This window comes from Bombina bombina, chromosome 3 (assembly GCF_027579735.1).
Source record: "Bombina bombina isolate aBomBom1 chromosome 3, aBomBom1.pri, whole genome shotgun sequence".
Classification (NCBI taxonomy): Eukaryota; Metazoa; Chordata; class Amphibia; order Anura; family Bombinatoridae; genus Bombina; species Bombina bombina.
Window position 1 is genome coordinate 258,436,878 of NC_069501.1, and position 25,923 is coordinate 258,462,800.

The window sequence follows — 25,923 nt, forward strand, 5'->3', positions numbered from 1 at the left end:
GCATCCTTTAAATCCACTGTGGTCATGTACTGACCCTCTTGGATCATGGGTAAGATTGTCCGAATAGTTTCCATTTTGAACGATGGAACTCTTAGGAATTTGTTTAGAGTCTTTAAATCTAAGATTGGCCTGAAAGTTCCCTCTTTTTTGGGAACCACAAACAGGTTTGAGTAGAACCCTTGTCCTTGTTCCGACCACGGAACCGGATGGATCACTCCCATTGTTAACAGATCTTGTACGCAGCGTAGAAACGCTTCTTTCTTTATCTGGTTTGTTGACAACCTTGACAGATGAAATCTCCCTCTTGGGGGAGATAATTTGAAGTCTAGAAGGTATCCCTGAGATATGATCTCTAGTGCCCAGGGATCCTGAACATCTCTTGCCCAGGCCTGGGCGAAGAGAGAGAGTCTGCCCCCTACTAGATCCGGTCCCGGATCGGGGGCTCTCGGTTCATGCTGTCTTTGGGGCAGCAGCAGGTTTCCTGGCCTGCTTGCTTTTGTTCCAGGACTGGTTAGGCTTCCAGCCTTGCCTGTAACGAGCAACAGCTCCTTCCTGTTTTGGTGCAGTGGAGGTTGATGCTGCTCCTGTCTTGAAATTCCGAAAGGGACGAAAATTAGACTGTCTAGCCTTAGCTTTGGCCTTGTCTTGAGGTAGGGCGTGGCCCTTACCTCCCGTAATGTCAGCGATAATTTCTTTCAAACCGGGCCCGAATAAGGACTGCCCCTTGAAAGGTATATTAAGTAATTTGGACTTAGAAGTAACATCAGCTGACCAGGATTTTAGCCACAGTGCCCTGCGTGCCTGTATGGCGAATCCTGAGTTCTTAGCCGTAAGTTTGGTTAAATGTACTACGGCCTCCGAAATGAAAGAATTAGCTAGTTTAAGGACTCTAAGCCTGTCCGTAATGTCGTCTAGCGTAGAGGAACTAAGGTTCTCTTCAAGCGACTCAATCCAAAATGCTGCCGCAGCCGTAATCGGCGCGATACATGCAAGGGGTTGTAATATAAAACCTTGTTGAACAAACATTTTCTTAAGGTAACCCTCTAATTTTTTATCCATTGGATCTGAGAAAGCACAGCTATCCTCCACCGGGATAGTGGTACGCTTAGCTAAAGTAGAAACTGCTCCCTCCACCTTGGGAACCGTTTGCCATAAGTCCCGAGTGGTGGCGTCTATTGGAAACATCTTTCTAAATATTGGAGGGGGTGAGAACGGCACACCGGGTCTATCCCACTCCTTAGTAACAATTTCAGTTAGTCTCTTAGGTATAGGAAAAACGTCAGTACTCGCCGGTACCGCAAAGTATTTATCCAACCTACACAGTTTCTCTGGTATTGCAACGGTGTTACAATCGTTGAGAGCTGCTAAGACCTCCCCTAGTAGTACACGGAGGTTCTCCAATTTAAATTTAAAATTTGAAATATCTGAGTCCAATCTGTTTGGATCAGAACCGTCACCCACAGAATGAAGCTCTCCGTCCTCATGCTCTGCGAGCTGTGACGCAGTATCAGACATGGCCCTAGCATTGTCAGCGCACTCTGTTCTCACCCCAGAGTGATCACGCTTGCCTCTTAGTTCTGGTAATTTAGACAAAACTTCAGTCATAACAGTAGCCATATCTTGTAATGTTATCTGTAATGGCCGCCCAGATGTACTAGGCGCCAAAATATCACGCACCTCCCGGGCGGGAGATGCAGGTACTGTCGCGTGAGGCGAGTTAGTCGGCATAACTCTCCCCTCGCTGTTTGGTGAAATTTGTTCACATTGTACAGATTGACTTTTATTTAAAGTAGCATCAATACAGTTAGTACATAAATTTCTATTGGGCTCCACCTTGGCATTGGAACAAATGACACAGATATCTTCCTCTGAGTCAGACATGTTTAACACACTAGCAAAAAAACTTACAACTTGGTTATAATCTTTTTTAGCAAAAAAACGCACTGTGCCTCAAAGAGGTATTAACGATTAAATGACAGTTGAAATAATGAACTGAAAAAAAACAGTTATAGCATCAAACTTTAAAACAACACAACTTTTAGCAAAGGTTTGTTCCCATTAGTAAAAAACAACACTAATTAAATTTGTACATAAGAAAACAAAACAACGTTTTTTATTCACAGTCACTATAAGAATTCTCACAGCTCTGCTGAGAGAATTTACCTCCCTTCAAAGAAGTTTGAAGACCCCTGAGATCTGTCAGAGATGAACCGGATCATGCAGGAAATATAAAAGTAGCTGACTGGAATTTTTTGATGCGTAGCAAAGAGCGCCAAAAACGGCCCCTCCCTCTCCCACACAGCAGTGAAGAGAAACGAAACTGTCACAATTAAAGCAAAAAACTGCCAAGTGGAAAATAATGCCCAAATATTTATTCACACAGTACCTCAGCAATGTAAACGATTCTACATTCCAGCAAAAACGTTTAACATGAGAATAGTTATTAAAAGGATTAGTGACCTTTAACACAGTAGTTCCGGTGAAATACCATCCCCAGAATACTGAAGTGTATACATACATGTCATTTTAACGGTATGGCAGGCTTTTCTCATCAATTCCATTCAGAAAATAAAAACTGCCACATACCTCAATGCAGATTCATCTGCCCGCTGTCCCCTGATCTGAAGCCTTTACCTCCCTCAGATGGTCGAGAACAGCAATATGATCTTAACGACTCCGGTTAAAATCATAGTAAAAAATCTCTGTCAGATTCTTCCTCAAACTCTGCCAGAGAAGTAATAACACGCTCCGGTGCTATTTTAAAATAACAAACTTTTGATTGAAGTCATAAAAACTAAGTATAATCACCATAGTCCTCTCACACATCCTATCTAGTCGTTGGGTGCAAGAGAATGACTGGGACTGACGTAGAGGGGAGGAGCTATATGCAGCTCTGCTGGGTGAATCCTCTTGCATTTCCTGTTGGGGAGGAGTTATATCCCAGAAGTAATGATGACCCGTGGACTGATCACACATAACAGAAGAAACCATGATTTAAATTGAGTCTTACTGACTAGTTATTTAACTTGTAATTTAAATAGTTTGATTTAAATCCAATCCACCCTGGTTTAAAATATTGAGACAACCACAATATATTTTGTATACCTCAATATTTCTAAAATCAGTCAAAAATGATCAAAGTGCTGTTTCCCTCTCCATTGCACTGAAATGTTACAGTCAAATATTCAATTTTTACAATAAAACATTAAACTGAAGCTGCATCAGGTATCAAAGTACAAAATAGGTATCCTTATAATATAAGCATTTAAACCCTAGACAAGGATTGTCCAACAGGCAGTAAATAGGCCACATGCAGCCCATTCACTTGTTTTTGTAATTTGTAGGCACAATTCCTTGTCTGTAAATTAAAAATTGTAAAGGTTGCAGATAAATATTCTGGCTCTTAGTTGATGATATGCTGTTTTGGTGCGTGTTGACTGTGTCTACCATAAAGGGGAGAAAAAAGAGCTGATGTATTGTGCTCTATTGACTTTTTATGTATCTGGTCTACCAGCAACTGGAACTACAAAGTGCACCCCCAAGACTAAAAAAAGGTGAACAGCACAACCCTAAGCAACTCCTATCAATCAAAATACAGCACCAGAAGATCCTTATTAATGTTCTATTGTTATGAGGTACTACTCCTCAAAGAAAACAAACCCACTTATACAACCATCAGACAAAAACTAATCAATACCAGGTACATTTTCACTATTACCTCAATTTCTTTTTAAATTATCCCACTATCCTATTTATAAGATTGATATTATTAATAATTCCGATATGTTGGTCGGTTGCTAATTATAAATTTTGAAGTTTGGGAGCATGTGTAATTAAAAAAATGAATGTTAACCTGTTAAACTCCAGCTTCTATTTACTCTGTTTCTTCACACTATTCATTATTTATTCTAAAGGGACACTCAACACTTGACATAACATAATCCTATATTAAAAAAATTAAAAACGAATATCCGCCTGCAACGTACCCCCTTTCTCTTACTTGCTTCCTTAACCTCTTAATCTTGTACAATATCTTCTAGTTTCTTGTGTTAATATGGCTGCCTAACTCCCCCCACCGTTACGTAGGGACCTTCTTTTTGAAAGGATCAGCCAATCATAATCCATTCCTCGGACTGAAAATGAAAGCGCGTTCACGGACCGCAATAGAAGACTCCTACAAGTCTTGTAATTACGATCACGCTCGGTTTGTAATAAATGCGCAATGACGTAGGAAGAGCGTCATCTGAAAATAACATGAACGTGCCTGAAGGGGATGAGTGATGGGGAAGAAGCATGAATGGGAGGAGTTAGGTGGCCATATTTAGTTAGTACGGTAAGCTATAATGATGAGGATTACTTGGACGTTATATATAGAAACAAGGCAGGGATGTGGTGCAGGCGGATTTTGGATTCTGTTTACACAACATGAAATTATGTTATAGCAGGTGTTGAATGTCCCTTTAAAGTCCTCATCTCCATATTTATTTTTCCTTTTAACTCTTCCTTTCACCTCTCGTTTCCTAGGTCTCAGTTATGCACGGCTTGTCAATCTCTAAACTAAGTGCGGCACAGCAGCTATCAATTAAAACTGATTTTTCATAGCATACAGTGCATAGGAGCAACATATTTAAATACAATAAGCACTTATGTATTTAAATGGTTAAACTATATAAAGAACTAAAAATTGGTAGCTTTTAATTCTCCTGATTTTTTGTGTTTTGATCAACCATATTTTCTAACCAAATTATAATGCAGTGGTGCCTTTAAAGGGACATAAAACCATTCACATTCAAAAATGTACCTACTAATTTTAACATGTTACTGAAACCAAATATGTACATTGCAAATATGGAAAAAAGTAAATTTATGCTTACCTGATAAATTGATTTCTTCTATGATACGACGAGTCCATGGATTCATCCTTTACTTGTGGGCTATTATCCTCCTGCTAACAGGAAGTGGCAAAGAGCACCACAGCAGAGCTGTCTATATAGCTCCTTCCTTGACTCCACCCCCCAGTCATTCGACCGAAGGTACAGGAAGAAAAAGGAGAAACTAAAAGGTGCAGAGGTTACTGAAGTTTTAAATAAAAAAAATATAATCTGTCTTAAATTGACAGGGCGGGGCGTGGACTCGTCGTATCATAGAAGAAATCAATTTATCAGGTAAGCATAAATTTACTTTTCTTCTATAAGATACGACGAGTCCGCAGATTCATCCTTTACTTGTGGGATACAATACCAAAGCTAAAGGACACGGATGAATGGGAGGGACAAGACAGATACCTAAACAGAAGGCACCACTGCTTGAAGAACTTTACTCCCAAAAATAGCCTCCGAAGAAGCAAAAGTATCAAATTTGGAAAAGGTATGAAGTGAAGACTAAGTCGCAGCCTTACAAATCTGTTCAACAGAAGCATAATTTTTAAAAGCCCATGTGGAAGCCACCGCTCTAGTAGAGTGAGCTGTAATTCTTTCAGGAGGCTGCTGTCCAGCAGTCTCGTATGCCAAACGGATGATGCTTTTCAGCCAAAAAGAAAGAGGTAGCCGTAGCTTTTTGACCTCTACGTTTTCCAGAATAGACAACAAACAGAGAAGATGTTTGAAGGAAATCTTTGGTCGCTTGCAAGTAAAACTTCAAAGCACGAACCACGTCCAAGTTGTGCAACAGACGCTCCTTCTTAGAGGAAGGATTAGGACACAGGGAAGGAACAACAATTTCCTGATTAATATTCTTATTAGTAACAACCTTAGGAAGGAATCCAGGTTTGGTACGCACAAGCACCTTATCAGAATGAAAAACAAGATAAGGCGAGTCGCATTGCCATGCAGATAGTTCAGAAACTCTTTGAGCCGAAGAGATAGCAACTAAAAACAGAACTTTCCAAGATAGAAGCTTAATATCTATGGAATGCATAGGTTCAAACGGAACCCCTTGAAGAACTTTAAGAACTAAATTCAAACTCCATGGCCGAGCAACAGGTTTAAACACAGGCTTCATTCTAACTAAAGCCTGACAAAACGACTGAACGTCTGGAACATCTGCCAGACGCTTGTGCAGTAGAATTGATAAAGCAGATATCTGTCCCTTTAGGAAGCCTGATCTTACTCCATGAGTAGCCTTTGGATTCACACCAATAAAGATATTTACGCCATATCTTATGATAAATTTTCCTAGTGACAGGCTTTCGAGCCTGAATAAAGGTATCTATGACTGACTCAGAGAATCCCCGCTTGGATACAATCAAGCATTCAATCTCCAGGCAGTCAGCCGCAGAGAAACTAGTTTTTGGATGCTGGAAATGACCTTGAATGAGAAGGTCCTGTCTCAGCGGCAGTGTCCACGGTGGTAGACATGACATGTCCACCAGGTCTGCATTCCAAGTCCTGCGTGGCTACGCAGGTGCTATCAAAATCACCGAAGCTCTCTCCTGTTTGATTCTGTTAATCAGACGAGGAAGAAGAGGAATGGTAGAAACACATAAGCCAGGTTGAACGACCAAGGTACTGCTAGAGCATCTATCAGTACTGCTTGAAGATCCCTTGATCTGGACCCGTAACAAGGAAGTTTGGCATTCTGACGAGATGCCATCAGATCCAATTCTGGTGTGCCCCATTGATGAATCAATTGTGCAAACACCTCCGGATGGAGTTCCCACTCCCCCGGATGAAAAGTCTGACGACTTAGAAAATCCGCTTCCCAGTTCTCCACTCCTGGGATACAGATTGCTGATAGATGGCAAGAGTTAGTCTCTGCCCATCGAATTATTTTGGAAACCTCTATCATCGCTAGAGAACTCTTTGTCCCCCCCTGAGGATTGATATATGCTACAGTCGTGATATTATCCGACTGGAATCTTATGAATCTGGCCGAAGCCAGCTGAGGCCACGCCTGAAGCGTGTTGAATATCGCTCTCAGTTCTAGAATATTTATCGGGAGGAGAGCCTCCTCCTGAGTCCACACACCCTGTGCTTTCAGGGAATTCCAGACTGCACCCCAGCCCAATAGGATGGTGTCCGTCATCACTATGAACCATGCTGGCCTGCGGAAACACATTCCCTGGGACGGATGATCCTGTGACAACCACCAAAGAAGAGAGTCTCTGGTCTCTTGATCCAGATTTATCTGAGGAGATAAATTTGCATAATCCCCATTCCACTGTTTGAGCATGCATAGTTGCAGTGGTCTGAGATGCAAGCGAGCAAATGGAACTATGTCCATTGCCGCTACCATTAGTCCGATTACCTCCATACACTGAGCCACTGACGGCCGAGGAATGGAATGAAGAGCTCGGCAGGTGGTTAAAATCTTTGATTTCCTGACCTCCGTCAGAAAATTTTTCATGTCTACCGAATCTATCAGAGTTCCCAGGAATGGAACTCTTGTGAGGGGGATAAGTGAACTCTTTTTTTACAATCACCTTCCACCCGTGAGATCTTAGAAAAGCCAACACGATGTCCGTGTGAGATTTGGCTAGTTGGTAAGTTGACGCCTGAATTAAGATATCGTCCAGATAAGGCGCCACTACTATGCCCCGCAACCTTAGAACCGCCAGAAGGGACCCTAGCACTTTTGTGAAAATTCTGGGAGCTGTGGCCAGCCCGAAGGGAAGAGCCACAAACTGGTAATGCTTGTCCAGGAAGGCGAACCTGAGGAACTGGTGATGATCTTTGTGGATAGGAATGTGAAGATACGCATCCTTTAAATCCACGGTGGTCATATATTGACCCTCCTGGATCATTGGTAAAATAGTCCGAATGGTCTCCATCTTGAAGGATGGGACTCTGAGGAATTTGTTTAGGATCTTGAGATCTAAGATTGGTCTGAAGGTTCCCTCTGTTTTGGGAACCACAAACAGATTGGAGTAAAACCCATGCCCCTGTTCTGCTTTTGGAACTGGGCAGATTACTCCCATGGTATATAGGTCTTCTACACAGCGTAAGAATGCCTCTCTTTTTGTCTGGTTTACAGACAATCGAAAAAGATGGAATCCCCCCCTTGGAGGAGAATCTTTGAAGTCTAGAAGATACCCCTGGGTCACGATTTCTAAAGCCCAGGAGTCCTGAACATCTCTTGCCCAAGCCTGAGCAAATAGAGAAAGTCTGCCCCTACTAGATCCGGTCCCGGATCGGGGGCTGCCCATTCATGCTGTCTTGGTGGCAGCAGCAGGCTTCTTGGCCTGTTTACCCTTGTTCCAAGTCTGCTTAGGTCTCCATACTGACTTGGATTGAGCAAAATTTCCCTCCTGCTTTGCAGCAGGGGAGGAGGTAGAGGGACCACCTTTGAAGTTTCGAAAGGAACGAAAATTATTTTGTTTGGTCCTCATCTTATTTGTCTTATTCTGAGGAAGGGCATGGCCTTTTCCTCCAGTGATGTCTGAAATGATCTCTTTCAGTTCCAGCCCGAATAGGGTCTTACCCTTAAAAGGAATGGCTAAAACCTTAGATTTTGATGACACGTCAGCAGACCAGGACTTAAGCCATAACGCTTTACGAGCTAAAATGGCAAAACCTGAATTCTTTGCCGCTAATTTAGCCAGTTGAAAAGCGGCACCTGTAATGAAAGAATTAGCTAGCTTGAGAGCCCTAATTCTATCCAAAATATCATCTAATGGGGTCTCAACCTTAAGAGCCTCCTCTAGAGCCTCGAACCAAAACGCAGCTGCAGTAGTTACAGGAACAATGCATGCTATAGGTTGCATAAGAAAACCCTGATGAATAAATATTTTCTTTAGAAGACCCTCTCATTTTTTATCCATAGGATCTTTGAAAGCACAACTGTCCTCAATAGGTATAGTTCTACGCTTAGCCAGGGTAGAAATAACTCCCTCCACCTTAGGGACCGTCTGCAACGAATCCCGAATGGTGTCTGATATGGGAAACATTTTCTTAAAAGTAGGAGGGGGAGAAAACAGAATACCTGGTCTGTCCCACTCCTTAGTTACAATGTACGAAATCCTCTTAGGGACCGGAAAAACATTAGTGTAAGCAGGAACCTCTAGATATCTATCCATTTTACACAATTTCTCTGGTGGAATTACAATAGGGTCACAATCATCCAGAGTCGCTAAAACCTCCCTGAGCAACAAGCGGAGGTGTTCTAGCTTAAATTTAAAAGCCGCCATATCTGAGTCTGAGGGAACATCTTTCCTGAATCAGAAAGCTCTCCCTCAGACAGCAATTCCCTCACCCCCAACTCAGAACATTGTGAGGGTACATTGGAGATGGCTAATAAAGCGTCAGAGGGCTCAGCATTTACTCTCACACCGGACCTACTGCGCTTCCCCTGCAACCCAGGCAGTTTAGATAAAACCTCTGTGAGGGTAGTATTCATAACTGCGGCCAAATCTTGCAGGGTGAAAGAATTAGACGCACTAGAAGTACTTGGCGTCGCTTGTGCGGGCGTTAATGGTTGTGACACTTGGGGATAATTAGATGGCATAATCGGATTCTCTTCTGACTGAGAATCATCCTGCGACATACTTTTATCAGCTAAAATATGTTCTTTGCAATTTATTGCCCTTTCAGTGCATGAGGGACACATTTTAAGTGGGGGTTCCACAATGGCTTCCAAAAACATTGAACATTGGCTTTCCTCAATGTCAGAATTGTTAAACAGGCTAGTAATGACCACAAACAGGCTTGAAAACACTTTATTTAGTGAAAAAATAACAATCTTAAAAAACGGTACTGCGCCTTTAAGAGAAAAAAAGCATACACGTTTTGCAAAACTGCTTTAAAATAATCAAATCGTTTCAAATTTTTGATATAAGTATTCAAATTATGCAGCTAAGTTTGCCCCACAAGGAAAGGAACACTTAACCCTTACTGTAAAAACCGGATAATTAATAAACGTTTAAATCCGGAAAAAACACCCCCTGCACCTCGCCACAGTCCTGCTGTGGCACCTACCTGCCCTCAGGGATCTGGAAAACAGGGTTAAAGCTTCGATTTGGCCCAATATTCTCACAAGGGCCCACCGGAGTTGGAGCTTGCTGCTTGCCTGTAAAATACAACTGCGCAACTGAGGCGCGAAAATAGGCCCCGCCCATCTCACTCAATGTCTCTCAGCCCAAATGAACCGCACCAGAGCGGTCTCAAAATAGCCATGTGGGTTCTTAAACCCAAAAAGAAGCCAAGTGTACCCTCTCATTAAAGCTTTAAAAACGTTCCTGCCAAAAAAGTTATCAGCACTCCCAGTTAAATAAACGTTTGCCCACAAACATTCAAACTCAGTGTCAACCATTTTTTCTTAGCCCCTATATGCAAGCTTAGTAATACCCCTCTTCTTTTAGGATTACTGCTTACCTGTACCCTCATGGGGATACTGTCAGCCAATTCTGAAATACCACAGTCTCTCCAGAAAAAAATGACTGAACATACCTCACTGCTTATAGCATGAAAAACGTTCCTCACACTGAAGTTTCTTAAGTACTCCTCAGCCATTCTGTGGGAACTGCTCTGGATCTTAGTGACAAATGCTAAGATCATCAGCCTCCAGGCAGAAGCCTTCATCCATCTGCTGCCTGAGAGAAAATAGTACACAGCAGTACCATTTAAAATAAAAAAACTCTTGCTTGAAGAAAATAAAAAACAGAATTTATGTTTACTTGATAAATTACTTTCTCCAACGGTGTGTCCGGTCCACGGCGTCATCCTTACTTGTGGGATATTCTCTTCCCCAACAGGAAATGGCAAAGAGCCCAGCAAAGCTGGTCACATGATCCCTCCTAGGCTCCGCCTTCCCCAGTCATTCGACCGACGTAAAGGAGGAATATTTGCATAGGAGAAATCATATGATACCGTGGTGACTGTAGTTAAAGAAAATAAATCATCAGACCTGATTAAAAAACCAGGGCGGGCCGTGGACCGGACACACCGTTGGAGAAAGTAATTTATCAGGTAAACATAAATTCTGTTTTCTCCAACATAGGTGTGTCCGGTCCACGGCGTCATCCTTACTTGTGGGAACCAATACCAAAGCTTTAGGACACGGATGATGGGAGGGAGCAAATCAGGTCACCTAGATGGAAGGCACCACGGCTTGCAAAACCTTTCTCCCAAAAATAGCCTCAGAAGAAGCAAAAGTATCAAATTTGTAAAATTTAGTAAAAGTGTGCAGTGAAGACCAAGTCGCTGCCTTACATATCTGATCAACAGAAGCCTCGTTCTTGAAGGCCCATGTGGAAGCCACGGCCCTAGTGGAATGAGCTGTGATTCTTTCAGGAGGCTGCCGTCCGGCAGTCTCATAAGCCAATCTGATGATGCTTTTAAGCCAAAAAGAGAGAGAGGTAGAAGTTGCTTTTTGACCTCTCCTTTTACCAGAATAAACAACAAACAAGGAAGATGTTTGTCTGAAATCCTTTGTAGCATCTAAATAGAATTTTAGAGCACGAACTACATCCAAATTGTGCAACAAACGTTCCTTCTTTGAAACTGGATTCGGACACAAAGAAGGCACGACTATCTCCTGGTTAATGTTTTTGTTAGAAACAACTTTCGGAAGAAAACCAGGTTTAGTACGCAAAACCACCTTATCTGCATGGAACACCAGATAAGGAGGAGAACACTGCAGAGCAGATAACTCTGAAACTCTTCTAGCAGAAGAAATTGCAACCAAAAACAAGACTTTCCAAGATAATAACTTGATATCAACGGAATGTAGGGGTTCAAACGGAACCCCCTGAAGAACTGAAAGAACTAAATTGAGACTCCAAGGAGGAGTCAAAGGTTTGTAAACAGGCTTGATTCTAACCAGAGCCTGAACAAAAGCTTGAACATCTGGCACAGCCGCCAGCTTTTTGTGAAGTAAAACAGATAAAGCAGAAATCTGTCCTGCAGATAATCCTTTCTCCAAACCTTCTTGAAGAAAGGATAGAATCTTAGGAATTTTTATCTTGTTCCATGGGAATCCTTTAGATTCACACCAACAGATATATTTTTTCCATATTTTATGGTAGATTTTTCTAGTTACAGGCTTTCTGGCCTGAACAAGAGTATCAATGACAGAATCTGAGAACCCTCGCTTTGATAAAATCAAGCGTTCAATCTCCAAGCAGTCAGTTGGAGTGAGACCAGATTTGGATGTTCGAACGGACCTTGAACAAGAAGGTCCTGTCTCAAAGGTAGCTTCCATGGTGGAGCCGATGACATATTCACCAGGTCTGCATACCAAGTCCTGCGTGGCCACGCAGGAGCTATCAAAATCACCGATGCCCTCTCCTGATTGATCCTGGCTACCAGCCTGGGGATGAGAGGAAACGGTGGGAATACATAAGCTAGGTTGAAGGTCCAAGGTGCTACTAGTGCATCTACTAGAGTCGCCTTGGGATCCCTGGATCTGGACCCGTAGCAAGGAACCTTGAAGTTCTGACGAGAGGCCATCAGATCCATGTCTGGAATGCCCCACAATTGAGTTATTTGGGCAAAGATTTCCGGATGGAGTTCCCACTCCCCCGGATGAAATGTCTGACGACTCAGAAAATCCGCTTCCCAATTTTCCACTCCTGGGATGTGGATTGCAGACAAGTGGCAGGAGTGAGTCTCCGCCCATTGAATGATTTTGGTCACTTCTTTCATCGCCAGGGAACTCCTTGTTCCCCCCTGATGGTTGATATACGCAACAGTCGTCATGTTGTCTGATTGAAACCGTATGAATTTGGCCTTTGCTAGCTGAGGCCAAGCCTTGAGAGCATTGAATATCGCCCTCAGTTCCAGAATATTTATCGGGAGAAGAGATTCTTCCCGAGACCAAAGACCCTGAGCTTTCAGGGGTTTCCAGACCGCGCCCCAGCCCACCAGACTGGCGTCGGTCGTGACAATGACCCACTCTGGTCTGCGGAAGCTCATCCCCTGTGACAGGTTGTCCAGGGTCAGCCACCAACGGAGTGAATCTCTGGTCCTCTGATCTACTTGTATCGTCGGAGACAAGTCTGTATAATCCCCATTCCACTGACTGAGCATGCACAGTTGTAATGGTCTCAGATGAACTATGTCCATTGCCGCGACCATCAAACCTATTACTTCCATGCACTGCGCTATGGAAGGAAGAAGAACAGAATGAAGTACTTGACAAGAGCTTAGAAGTTTTGATTTTCTGGCCTCTGTCAGAAAAATCCTCATTTCTAAGGAGTCTATTATTGTTCCCAAGAAGGGAACTCTTGTTGACGGAGATAGAGAACTTTTTTCTACGTTCACTTTCCACCCGTGAGATCTGAGAAAGGCCAGGACAATGTCCGTATGAGCCTTTGCTTGTGGTAGGGACGACGCTTGAATCAGTATGTCGTCCAAGTAAGGTACTACTGCAATGCCCCTTGGTCGTAGCACCGCTAGAAGGGACCCTAGTACCTTTGTGAAAATTCTTGGAGCAGTGGCTAATCCGAATGGAAGTGCCACAAACTGGTAATGCTTGTCCAGAAAGGCGAACCTTAGGAACCGATGATGTTCCTTGTGGATAGGAATATGTAGATACGCATCCTTTAAATCCACCGTGGTCATGAATTGACCTTCCTGGATGGTAGGAAGAATTGTCCGAATGGTTTCCATTTTGAACGATGGAACCTTGAGAAATTTGTTTAGGATCTTGAGATCTAAGATTGGTCTGAATGTTCCCTCTTTTTTGGGAACTATGAACAGATTGGAGTAGAATCCCATCCCTTGTTCTCCTAATGGAACAGGATGAATCACTCCCATTTTTAACAGGTCTTCTACACAATGTAAGAATGCCTGTCTTTTTATGTGGTCTGAAGACAATTGAGACCTGTGGAACCTCCCCCTTGGGGGTAGCTCCTTGAATTCCAGAAGATAACCTTGGGAGACTATTTCTAGCGCCCAAGGATCCAGAACATCTCTTGCCCAAGCCTGAGCGAAGAGAGAAAGTCTGCCCCCCACCAGATCCGGTCCCGGATCGGGGGCCAACATCTCATGCTGTCTTGGTAGCAGTGGCAGGTTTCTTGGCCTGCTTACCTTTGTTCCAACCTTGCATTGGCCTCCAGGCTGGCTTGGTTTGAGAAGTATTACCCTCTTGCTTAGAGGATGTAGAACTTGGGGCTGGTCCGTTTCTGCGAAAGGGACGAAAATTTGGTTTATTTTTAGCCTTAAAAGACCTATCCTGAGGAAGGGCGTGGCCCTTACCCCCAGTGATATCTGAAATAATCTCTTTCAAGTCAGGGCCAAACAGCGTTTTCCCCTTGAAAGGTATGTTAAGCAATTTGTTCTTGGAAGACGCATCCGCTGACCAAGATTTTAGCCAAAGCGCTCTGCGCGCCACAATAGCAAACCCCGAATTTTTCGCCGCTAATCTAGCCAATTGCAAAGTGGCGTCTAAAGTAAAAGAGTTAGCCAATTTAAGAGCATGAATTCTGTCCAAAATCTCCTCATAAGAAGAATCTTTATTGAGTGACTTTTCTAGTTCATCGAACCAGAAACACGCTGCTGTAGTGACAGGAACAATGCATGAAATTGGTTGTAGAAGGTAACCTTGCTGAACAAACATCTTTTTAAGCAAACCCTCTAATTTTTTATCCATAGGATCTTTGAAAGCACAACTATCTTCTATAGGGATAGTAGTGCGTTTGTTTAGAGTAGAAACCGCCCCCTCGACCTTGGGGACTGTCTGCCATAAGTCCTTTCTGGGGTCGACCATAAAAAACAATTTCTTAAATATAGGGGGAGGGACAAAAGGTATGCCGGGCCTTTCCCATTCTTTGTTTACAATGTCCGCCACCCGCTTGGGTATAGGAAAAGCTTCGGGGGGCCCCGGGACCTCTAGGAACTTGTCCATCTTACATAATTTCTCTGGAATGACCAAATTGTCACAATCATCCAGAGTAGATAACACCTCCTTAAGCAGAGCGCGGAGATGTTCCAATTTAAATTTGAATGTAATCACATCAGGTTCAGCTTGTTGAGAAATTTTCCCTGAATCTGAAATTTCTCCCTCAGACAAAACCTCCCTGGCCCCCTCAGACTGGTGTAGGGGCATGTCAGAACCATTATCATCAGCGTCCTCATGCTTTTCAGTATTTTCTAAAACAGAGCAGTCGCGCTTTCGCTGATAAGTGGGCATTTTGGCTAAAATGTTTTTAATAGAATTATCCATTACAGCCGTTAATTGTTGCATAGTAAGGAGTATTGGCACACTAGATGTACTAGGGGCCTCCTGTGTGGGCAAGACTGGCGTAGACAAAGGAGGGGATGATGCAGTACCATGCTTACTCCCCTCACTTGAGGAATCATCTTGGGCATCATTTTCTCTAAATTTTTTGTCACATACATCACATCTATTTAAATGAGAAGGAACCTTGGCTTCCTCACATACAGAACATAGTCTATCTGATAGTTCAGACATGTTAAACAGGCATAAACTTGATAACAAAGTACAAAAAACGTTTTAAAATAAAACCGTTAGTGTCACTTTAAATTTTAAACTGAACACACTTTATTACTGAATATGTGAAAAAGTATGAAGGAATTGTTCAAAATTCACCAAAATTTCACCACAGTGTCTTAAAGCCTTAAAAGTATTGCACACCAAATTTGGTTTTAACTCTTAAAATAACGGAACCGGAGCCGTTTTTATATTTAACCCCTATACAGTCCCTGGTATCTGCTTTGCTGAGACCCAACCAAGCCCAGAGGGGAATACGATACCAAATGACGCCTTCAGTAAGCTTTTTCTATGTATCTGAGCTCCTCACACATGCATCTGCATGCCTTGCTTCCCAAAAACAACTGCGCATTAGTGGAGCGAAAATGAGGCTCTGCCTATGATTAGAGAAGGCCCCCAGTGAAAAAGGTGTCCAATACAGTGCCTGCCGGTTATTTAACATAATTCCCAAGAATAAAATAACTCCTCAAAGCTATAAACTATTAAAAATGCTTATAAATCAATCGTTTTAGCCCAGAAAAATGTCTACCAGTCTTTAAAGCCCTTGTGAAGCCCTTTATTCTTATTTAATAAAAATGGCTTACCGGATCCCATAGGGAAAATGACAGCTTCCAGCATTACCAAGTCTTGTTAGAAATGTGTCATACCTCAAGCAGCAAAAGTCTGCTCACTGTTTCCCCCAACTGAAGTTAATTCCTCTCAACAGTCCTGTGTGGAAACAGCCATCGATTTTAGTAACGGTTGCTAAAATCATTTTCCTCTTACAAACAGAAATCTTCACCTCTTTTCTGTTTCAGAGTAAATAGTACATACCAGCACTATTTTAAAATAACAAACTCTTGATTGAAGAATAAAAACTACATTTAAACACCAAAAAACTCTAAGCCATCTCCGTGGAGATGTTGCCTGTACAACGGCAAAGAGAATGACTGGGGAAGGCGGAGCCTAGGAGGGATCATGTGACCAGCTTTGCTGGGCTCTTTGCCATTTCCTGTTGGGGAAGAGAATATCCCACAAGTAAGGATGACGCCGTGGACCGGACACACCTATGTTGGAGAAACTAAAATTTTATCACCTCTTTCACTTTACCTTTCCTAGTACTTAAAATAGGCAAAGAGAATGACTGGGGGCTGGAGTCAAGGGAGGAGCTATATAGACAGCTCTGCTGTGGTGCTCTTTGCCACTTCCTGTTAGCAGGAGGATAATATCCCACAAGTAAAGGATGAATCTGTGGACTCGTCGTATCTTATAGAAGAAATATACAATTTCTGTGTTTTAATTTCCTTATTATGTAAAATACAGTAATGGGCACATACACACAAACACTCACAGAAAGACTCACAAAAGAATTAGTATAAATACAGGGCTCCCATTAAAACATTCAGGGCTGTGGATGCTGAAACATGGATCTTCCTGAACATGCATGGCTGCACACTGATGTGCACGTGGCAACTCTGTATGATATGGCCACTCCTGATTATATTTGTAGGTTGAAAATCACTTAATTGAAAATACTATTTCAGACATTTATTAATATACATTTATATCAGGTGTTAGACTAATGCTGTGTTAATATCCCTTTAAAAAGTGGGAAAATACATATTTAAAGGTTACCTTCCACACGGGAGATCATCAATACATAGCAAACCAAGCATCTAATAAACAATATGCTACAAGATCTTTTGACAGCAAGTGGGTTAATTCCTTGCTTTGGTAAAGCATGACTCAGAAAACATCTTCAGATGATTAATTCCTACCCCCGCATTCCTTTATATTCACTGTTACATGACACTTTATAGTTGCTAGATTACATAGAGGAGAAATATAGACTAAGAGACACTTGCCTTTCTTAGCAATACACAGAAATTATTACTAACAGATTAAATAATAACATTCAAAACAAATAATATTTCTTTAATGCAAACTTCCTTCTACAGTTTTTTTTTAACTAAATAGTATGACTTAATTACTAGATTGCATCATACGGTTTCAAAACAAGCTTTAACACTAACCCAGCATTCACACTTGAGAATGTGCAGGTGAAATTTAAGGGAGCTACCCGTATTTATTTTTTGTATAAATAAATACATAAAAATAGCACATTCTAACACTATATTTATGAGTAAGACTTGCACTGTGCTCAACCACTTAAACAACAGAGAAGATGCTTACAAATAAAAACAAAATTACTGATTAAAGGGACAGTCTAGTCCAAAATAAACTTTCATGATTCAGATAGGGCATGTCATTTTAAACAATTTTCCAATTTACTTTTATCACCAATTTTGCTTTGTTCTCTTGGTATTCTTAGTTGAAAGCTTAACCTGGGAGGTTTATATGCAAATTTCTTAGACCTTGAAGGCCACCTCTTTACAGAATGCATTTTAACAGTTTTTCACCACTAGAGGGTGTTTGTTCATGTGTTTCATATAGATAACACTGTGCTCATGCCTGTGAAGTTATCTGGGAGCAGGCACTGATTGGCTAAACTGCAAGTCTGTCAAAAGAACTGAAATAAAGGGGCAGTTTGCAGAGGCTTAGATACAAGATAATCACAGAGGTTAAAAGTATATTAATATAACTGTGTTGGTTATGCAAAACTGGGGAATGGGTAATAAAGGGATTATCTATCTTTTAAAACAATAAAAATTCTGGTGTAGACTGTCCCTTTAATATATAAAACAAGTGTCTTCAGGGCAATTTTCTGATATATATCATGGATTTTAAAGGGTTAATTTAGAACTTTTTATATACTAAGACATTCCACAGAGTTGTGTATAAAGGAAAAAGAATTGCGGTGGATGATTTATTATTGCAGAGAAAACAGATGTCAATCATAAAAGACTCTCACAGATGCCAATTAATTGAGTGCGAGTGCTCTTCGATATTCATAAGATTTCAAATTCAATATTTAAACCCTTTTCACACATTAGCCTTTTTTTACGGTTCTCATAAGGCTGCACCAAAATATAGGGACATATAATGCAGCAAGGTTTGCCAAGTCTCTTTCTGTGAAAATAATGGGAGGTTGGTAGAGACAATATAAGCTTAAAATCTCATGGCGCACAGTCTCATGCTAGTGATATATGGATTTATGTTAAGTAAAAAAAAAACAAGCATTTTACTAGGATACATTTATAAAATTTGCTTTGGTGATATATAAAAAACAAAATGTGTTGACTGCATCTATGAAGATACAATGATGCCAAGAAAGCAACAAAGTACTGTATACATAAAGATTGTAAATTGCATTATTACAGAGCATGCACAATGTCTGAACATCAGTACAAGGGGCTTATGGATTTACGCTCATTCACAATAAAAGCTATCAATGAAACAACAGTAGCATAAACTACATGCACTTTTACTAATGCAAATGTATTGCACATGCTTCTATTCAAAATATGAATGCACTCATGCACAATTTATTTTTTAACTAGAATGTCCCTTTAAGTTCCTTGGCTATAAATTCAAACCCATCACAGTGTTTGTGTGTACCCACAGTGACATAGGAATCATGATCTAGTCAATACAAACCATGCAACACGTGGTAGACTTACCTGGATATACCTTAGGGCACTCCTTAATACACTGAGGTTGGAAGTCTTCTTGTCATCAACATTCGGGATATTCCTCTTCAGTGTTTCAAAGCATTCCTTTAGGTGTGCACGCCTGTAGGGATACAGAGGCATGATAAATACCACAGAAACTATATATACAGATGTTACTTATGCATATTCAAGAGGAATTTAAGCTTAGTATGTCATGAGCACTTGACTTATACCTGGCGCCACTTATTAGACACCTACAATGTGTAGTTACACTTATAGCCAATTACATTGTTTTAGCTTGCACAGGCATTTGACAAAAAAGCAGGTAGATCCCAAACTGAGCAAGATTGATAAAAAAACAATATGATTTTTGGAGAAACAGGAAATGCATTTGCAGGCTGCATTTGTACATTAACAGCATCTTAAATCTAAATTTGATTACAGTTGTAAACATCACTACTTAGTTTAAATAAAAGAGCACATAGATTTTAAAAGGGGCATGAAGTAAAAATTGAAGGAATATAATAGTGCAAAAAGAAAATGCTCTTATATTTTAGATAATTTATTATTAGCGGAGAAGGAAACGTACATATTCTCTTCTAAAAAGGATACCAAGAGAACAAAGTACATTTTATAATAAAACTGAATTTAAAAGTCTCCTGAAATGACATGCTGTAACTGAATAATGAACGTTTCATTTTGACTTTCCCATCCCTTAAAACTTTTATGATTCAGTTACACTGTGCAGTTTTAAAGATCTTTCAAATTTACTTCTATTATATTTACTTCTCTTTCTCTTGGTATCTTTTGTTGAAACATAGCTCTTTTCTATAAAAGAATACCAATGGAAGGCTGAAAATCATGCCTTCAGCACCATATAGCAGCAATATGTCCATTAACATATTACCAACATTGCTTTAGGCACTACTGTTATAATGTGCTCAAAACACTTCCACATTCATGAGCCTACCCCAGTATGCACTCAAAGAAAGAAGCTAAAAATCAACAAAGCATACCAAGAAAAATACTTATTTTTGGCACAAATTTTTAACTTTGACTTCTGTGTTCCTTAAACGCCGCTATGCCGTTCTATTCCGTCATAATTACACTGGGCTTTAGTGCAGTTCTGACAAAATAGAACGTCATAACCGTTGGCTGTCCTAAACGGCGCTTCCATGATGTGATCGCGGTCTGGAGGGCGTGCCCTAGCGTCACAGGGACGCCCCACCTGACCCGATCCCATCACTGAAATCTCGCGATTGCGTGCACAATCGCAGGATTTCAATTTGTTTACATCGGAACATTGTTCCGATGTAGACAAATTAACCCGGTCATCAAAGGGTTAATGGAGATTCTTGTTGTTTGTTTACACCAGCAGCAAAATCTAGACCATAGTTTGTAATCATGTAAGGCCTGCCTGGTCTGCACTTGTTCACACATAACAAGGAAACCAAGAGATAGCAGATATTGGATGTCACAGTATTTGCTGTAGTATCAGAAGAGCTAACCAGTTAGCATTGACTTGAAGATTGAAAAGAAATATAAAACATCTAAGCATCCTTCTTCTGTGAGGTATTCATTTGTCTTCTGTGTTTGTTGAGAATAATAAAATCCATGAAATAATTTATCTGCTGGTATCAGAGTCACTAAAACATGTAGCTGTTCAATTAAATGGTCATATACGAAGGATATTTGTGTTCAAATTTCTACATGCTAATATAGAAGGTAAAATTCAATACAAAAGGTCATAATTACACGTAACACTTTTTAGTGGATCATATATGTAAACTGATCCAAATCTAATATGTACACAATCAAATGGAGTACATGCTGCGTAATGCTGTATCACCAATTTTAAGAACAAGTTGGTCCCATAATTTATCACCAAATGCATATTTTTTAAAATTTATATATATATATATTTTATATTTTTTTGTTTTAAAGTCCAATAACAAACTGCACACCTATGGAGTAATATTAACAGGTTTAAAAAACATCCTATATCAGCAACACAAGCCTATATCTGTGAATTTTCTGCACAGATTTGGTGCAGAATTCACCTGATTAATAAGGCATAACATGCGCTGAAATCTACCAGGATGTTTAAACCAGAATATACAAGAAACAGGGCCTGGTTTATATACACACCTGTTCTTCTCCAGTTTATTATGGACTTCCCGTGTGCCAGCCCTGCATGCAAAAGAAAAAAATAAAACAGAATTTTAGACTATTGAAAGGCAATTACTTTTTTTTTTCTTTTCAATTAATTATTATTGTGATTATTTTTTTTAAGATACATGAGTTTACTACAGTGGGTGAGAGTATGGATATAAGATTGCTAGAGATTTAACATTCTATGTCATTGTTCCAGTCAGGAGTAAATATTTTTTTGTCCATGTCCCAAAAACAATTTAAAAGGCACTGTAAACAAAGAAATCTCAACAATTGAGACTTCTGTTTAAAATTAGAAAATTAAATTAGTGTTTTTTTGTTTGCTTTGTTTTTAATAACTGACATAGATGATAGTCATTTACAAGAAATGCTGGCATTGTTTTTTTTTTTTTATTGGCACAACCGCAGCAAATCAACCACCTGGATGCCTGCTTGTTTATAGTTCCATTCTAAATGGTATCAATATGTATTGTGCTTGGTAGATTAACAGTTCTCAAGCAGAAATGTTTACTTTTCAGACATATTAAATATAGTTTCTGTTGAAGTCAACGGAAGATGAGAGGCCATATAACTGGGAGTATCATAACTTATTACCAGGACTGATATATTTGTGAACACACTCAGGAGCCAGATTTAACTCCTTCCTGACCATATGACGTTCTAAGCTGTCCTAACCGCACTGGGTTTTAAAGCCCTTAGGATGCGGCATAAAACGTCATAGCCATTTGACTATACTAAAGCCAAAGACTCTTCCTTAATGGGATCACAGGCAGGAGGGCGTGCCTAGCGTCATAGGTACTTCCCCCTGACCCAATCCCATCATTAAAATCACGCTATCGCATGAACTATTGCATGATTTAAATATTTAACTTATTTGTTTACATCGGAACTTTGTTCCGATGTAGACAAATAGGTATGGGCGGGAAAGGGTTAAACTACACTTTCAAAAGCATAAATATTATGGAAACAGAGTTATTAGCCCAATTCTTGTGAAAGTGCAACAAACTAAGATCTGGATTTATACACAAGAATATATCTGTCCCCGAAAATTGCCAAATGCAGCTTGCGGCTGGCATCTTCGGCATTCATTTAGTGCTGAATATACCGAATGCACATGTCTAATATATATATATATAAGCAATGCAGCAGTGTTCACAGCAATTCCTTTATTTTGAACCCTCTAGATCATAATTGCAACAGTATGATATGGTTGACACTATTATGTACAGTAGCCCACCATGATCCTGCTGACCCATCTTTGACAGTATCATCTAAAAGGCAGTTGTACAACTGCATTTAGATATTGTACATGTCGTACATGCTTAGGATCCAGTGTCAATATAACCTGACTAACCAGTCAAGACTGGGGCATTTTAGGAGGGAACCCCTAAAAACAACCAGAATGCAGAGAGGATCAATATGAAGAATACACAGATATATTCTAAAAAAGAAGCCATTTAATTTTCTTTTTAGTCTTTCACATAATAATCTCCCTTCTGCATAATGACCTCAGCTCCTTGCACAGCTTTTGATAGATGGAATCTGAGAACATTTAATAGTTTACGTTCACATTCTCTATTTTTTTTGTAAGCTTTGCTTTGTCCACTGAGTTTACCACAAGGTCTTCATAATGCAGTTGGTCCTGCTAAGCATAACAAAGGATTTCAAAAACCTCCAACACATGTTTAAGTTATGTGTCCAACACAGGACCCTCAGCATGTGCCTGATATTGAACAATCTGTGAACTCTATCAGTTTTTGAAGTGTAGATGAATATATCCATAAACTTCTACAATGTGGTGGATATTATAGCATAGTATCTGGAGTCAATGGAACATTTGCTTTTGGACACTAATAAAGAGAATGATCAACATTGCTTTAATGCTATTTTTAGCTATACTAATTTAATCATATGATTCAGGTTACATTTTAATGAGTCTTAGAAAAAGGATGTCATCCCATTTACCATTAGTAATGGCACACGTCAGGGATGCCCCCTCTTGCCTACCCTATTTACCCTAGTCATGGAAGTTATGGCTGCTCACATACGACACAACCAAGATAACAAAATGAATCAAGGTTGGCCCTCACAATTGTAAAATTGCCCTCTATGCAGACGATGTACTTTTCTCGATAACAAGACCTCCCCCATGACCTCCATCCCGGCTATAATCACTGAACTACAGACATTGGGGTTATACTCTAATTTCCTAATTAACATGCAAAAATCAGAGAAACTAAACATTAGCCTATCACATTTTGACTTTACCTCATTAAAAAACATCTGCCCACTAAGACAACAGGACACATCAATTAAATATTTAGGGACCAATATCACCCATAATAGTACCCTATTATTTCAACATAACTGTATCCCTCTTCTCAAAAAAAATACAGGAAGACCTCAATAGATGACACATGAGACCCCTATCATGGTGGGGTCGCATACATTCCATTAAAATTACCACATTACCATAGATATTATACCTTCTACAAGCATTACCCATACACATCCCCAACTGGAATATAAAACAATTACAGAACTCTATAAATACTTTTATCTGGAATAAGAATAAACCAAGAGTTAACAAAATTACTCTATACCAACCCAATAGAGACGGAGGACTTGGCCTACCAGACATCCGTTCTTACTATGAGTCTGTAGTATTACAAAGAATCTTAGATTGTCATGGGGCGACAGAAACTTAAGCTTGGGTAGCTCTCGACTCTCATCTCCTGAAGGTACCAAATGCTGGGGCCCCCAAGATGGGGTTATTCAATCCCATTGACTAGACTGATGGACTCTTATTGTCTAGGGAACAAACTGTAGAGGTGACAGGACCGAAGTTTCTCTCTTGGATCAAAATAACACAGTTAAAACATTTTCTGGCCTCTACACCACATAAATCTCATTTTCTCAGACCGCTCCTTCCCTTCAAGACACTTTGCCTGTGAGGGGAGCCAGTCAAGAGCCCTTTATCCCTGGCTCTTACAAGCCCAAACGTCTGTAGAACTACCCTCTTATACTGACAGACGGCAAAAAGAATTAGGCATTCACTTAGACACCAAAATACGGCACAGAATTTTAACAACCCTCGCAGATCTTGAGTTTCCCCACAAATATTAGAATTAAACCATAAAATACTACTGAGATGGTACCTAACATCCTTGAGGTTACATACCATTTATCCAGAAGCATCACGTGAATGTTGAGGAGACTGTGGAGAAGTTGGGAGCTTAATACATATATGGTGGAAATGTCCCCTAATCCAACCCTTCTGGAAAATTGTGGAGTCCCAATTCCGCCAAATCTTTAATAATGAATTTACACTGACCCCTCAATTAGCACTACTAAATGACCTCCATAGGTCTCCCTGTAAACTAAGATCGCATCTCCTACAGATTGGACTCAACGGAGCACATTCACTGATGGCCAGACTTTGGAAATCCAAGACAGTACCATCTAAACAATCCTGGATAGATTGACCACAGAACTTCTAAATTTAGAGGAATATGGTTACCTTAAAGGAACAGTATACACTCATTTTCATATAACTGCATGTAATAGACACTACTATAAAGCATAAGATGCACAGATACTGATATAAAAATCCAGTATAAAACTGTTTAAAAACTTACTTAGAAGCTCTCAGTTTAGCTCTGTTGAGAAGGTAGCGGGAAAGCCCACTGCAAGTGGGAAATAAGACACTCCCCCCTTCCCCTTCTTTTGCATATGAAAAGACCCTTTACACTAACAGGAGCAAGCTGGAGTAGGTAGCTGACGGTATTCTCATAAAACTTTGGGGCTTGGTTAGGAGTCTGAAAATCAGAGCAATGTTATTTAAAAATAAGCAAAACTATACATTAAAAAAAAAAAAAAAAGTTTATGGGCTATATTAATAGATCATCTACAAAACATTTATGCAAAGAAAAAAAAGAGTGTATAATGTCCCTTTAAAAGGAAAAAACTCAATTATTTCCTAGATGTCAAATTCTACTGGGACCAATTATCAAATGAGACACCCAACTCACATAACAACAGAATAACAGAATAACTCCAAGCCTAAACCTAACTGACCCCACACTCAACCGCTACCTGGACAGTATGATCCTTCTTCCTCACCCCCTTCCCCCTCCACTCTCTATCTCTCTCTCTTTTCCTCTCAACCCTACTTCCAAATACCCTTTTCAGGTTGGAACTTTCGTTATATCTTTCTTTCAATAGAAAAAGGATGTAATGATTTGAGATTATATATATATATATATATATATATATATATATATATATATATATATATATATATATATAAAATCTATATCTATCTATATATCTATATATCTCTATATATCTATATATATATATATATATATATATATATATACACACACACACACATACACACACAATATACATATATATATCCACACAAAAGATTGCACTCACAGGACTTTTTCAAAAACTCAAGTTACTTTATTGGAACGTTTTCGGGGATGATATCTCATTCATCAGCATGGGATATCTTCCCCGAAACCGTTCCAATAAAGTAACTTGAGTTTCTGAAAAAGTCCTGTGAGTGCAATCTTTTGTGTGGATATAGCTCTGTATCATTGCACCCAGGCAGATGACAATAGGTGAGTCGTTCTGAAGATTGATATAGTGTATATATAGTGTCAGGTGAAACATTTTATTATGCCGCTTAGTGGCAGCAGTGTTTCCTGTCGTGTAGTGCTCCAGACATATGCACAATACCTACCTAGGTATATCTTCAACAAAGAATACCATGAGAAAAACAGAAGTGGAAAAAATGACATGC

At 40.1% G+C, this 25,923-nt stretch overlaps 1 protein-coding gene across 2 annotated transcripts in view; it reads right to left on the minus strand.

Moving 5' to 3' along the window:
* The window catches only part of MNT (MAX network transcriptional repressor), a 144,763-nt gene that overhangs the window by 33,567 nt on the left and 85,273 nt on the right, over window positions 1–25,923 (minus strand). Inside the window, exons 3-4 of one of the 2 annotated variants that reach the window (XM_053706272.1) lie at window positions 21,087–21,128; window positions 18,948–19,059 (exon numbers count right to left, since the gene is read on the minus strand). In XM_053706272.1, coding sequence (XP_053562247.1) covers window positions 18,948–19,059; window positions 21,087–21,128 — 154 coding nt within the window. The remainder of the gene's footprint in view (window positions 1–18,947; window positions 19,060–21,086; window positions 21,129–25,923) is intronic. The other variant, XM_053706273.1, reaches the window with a different exon arrangement.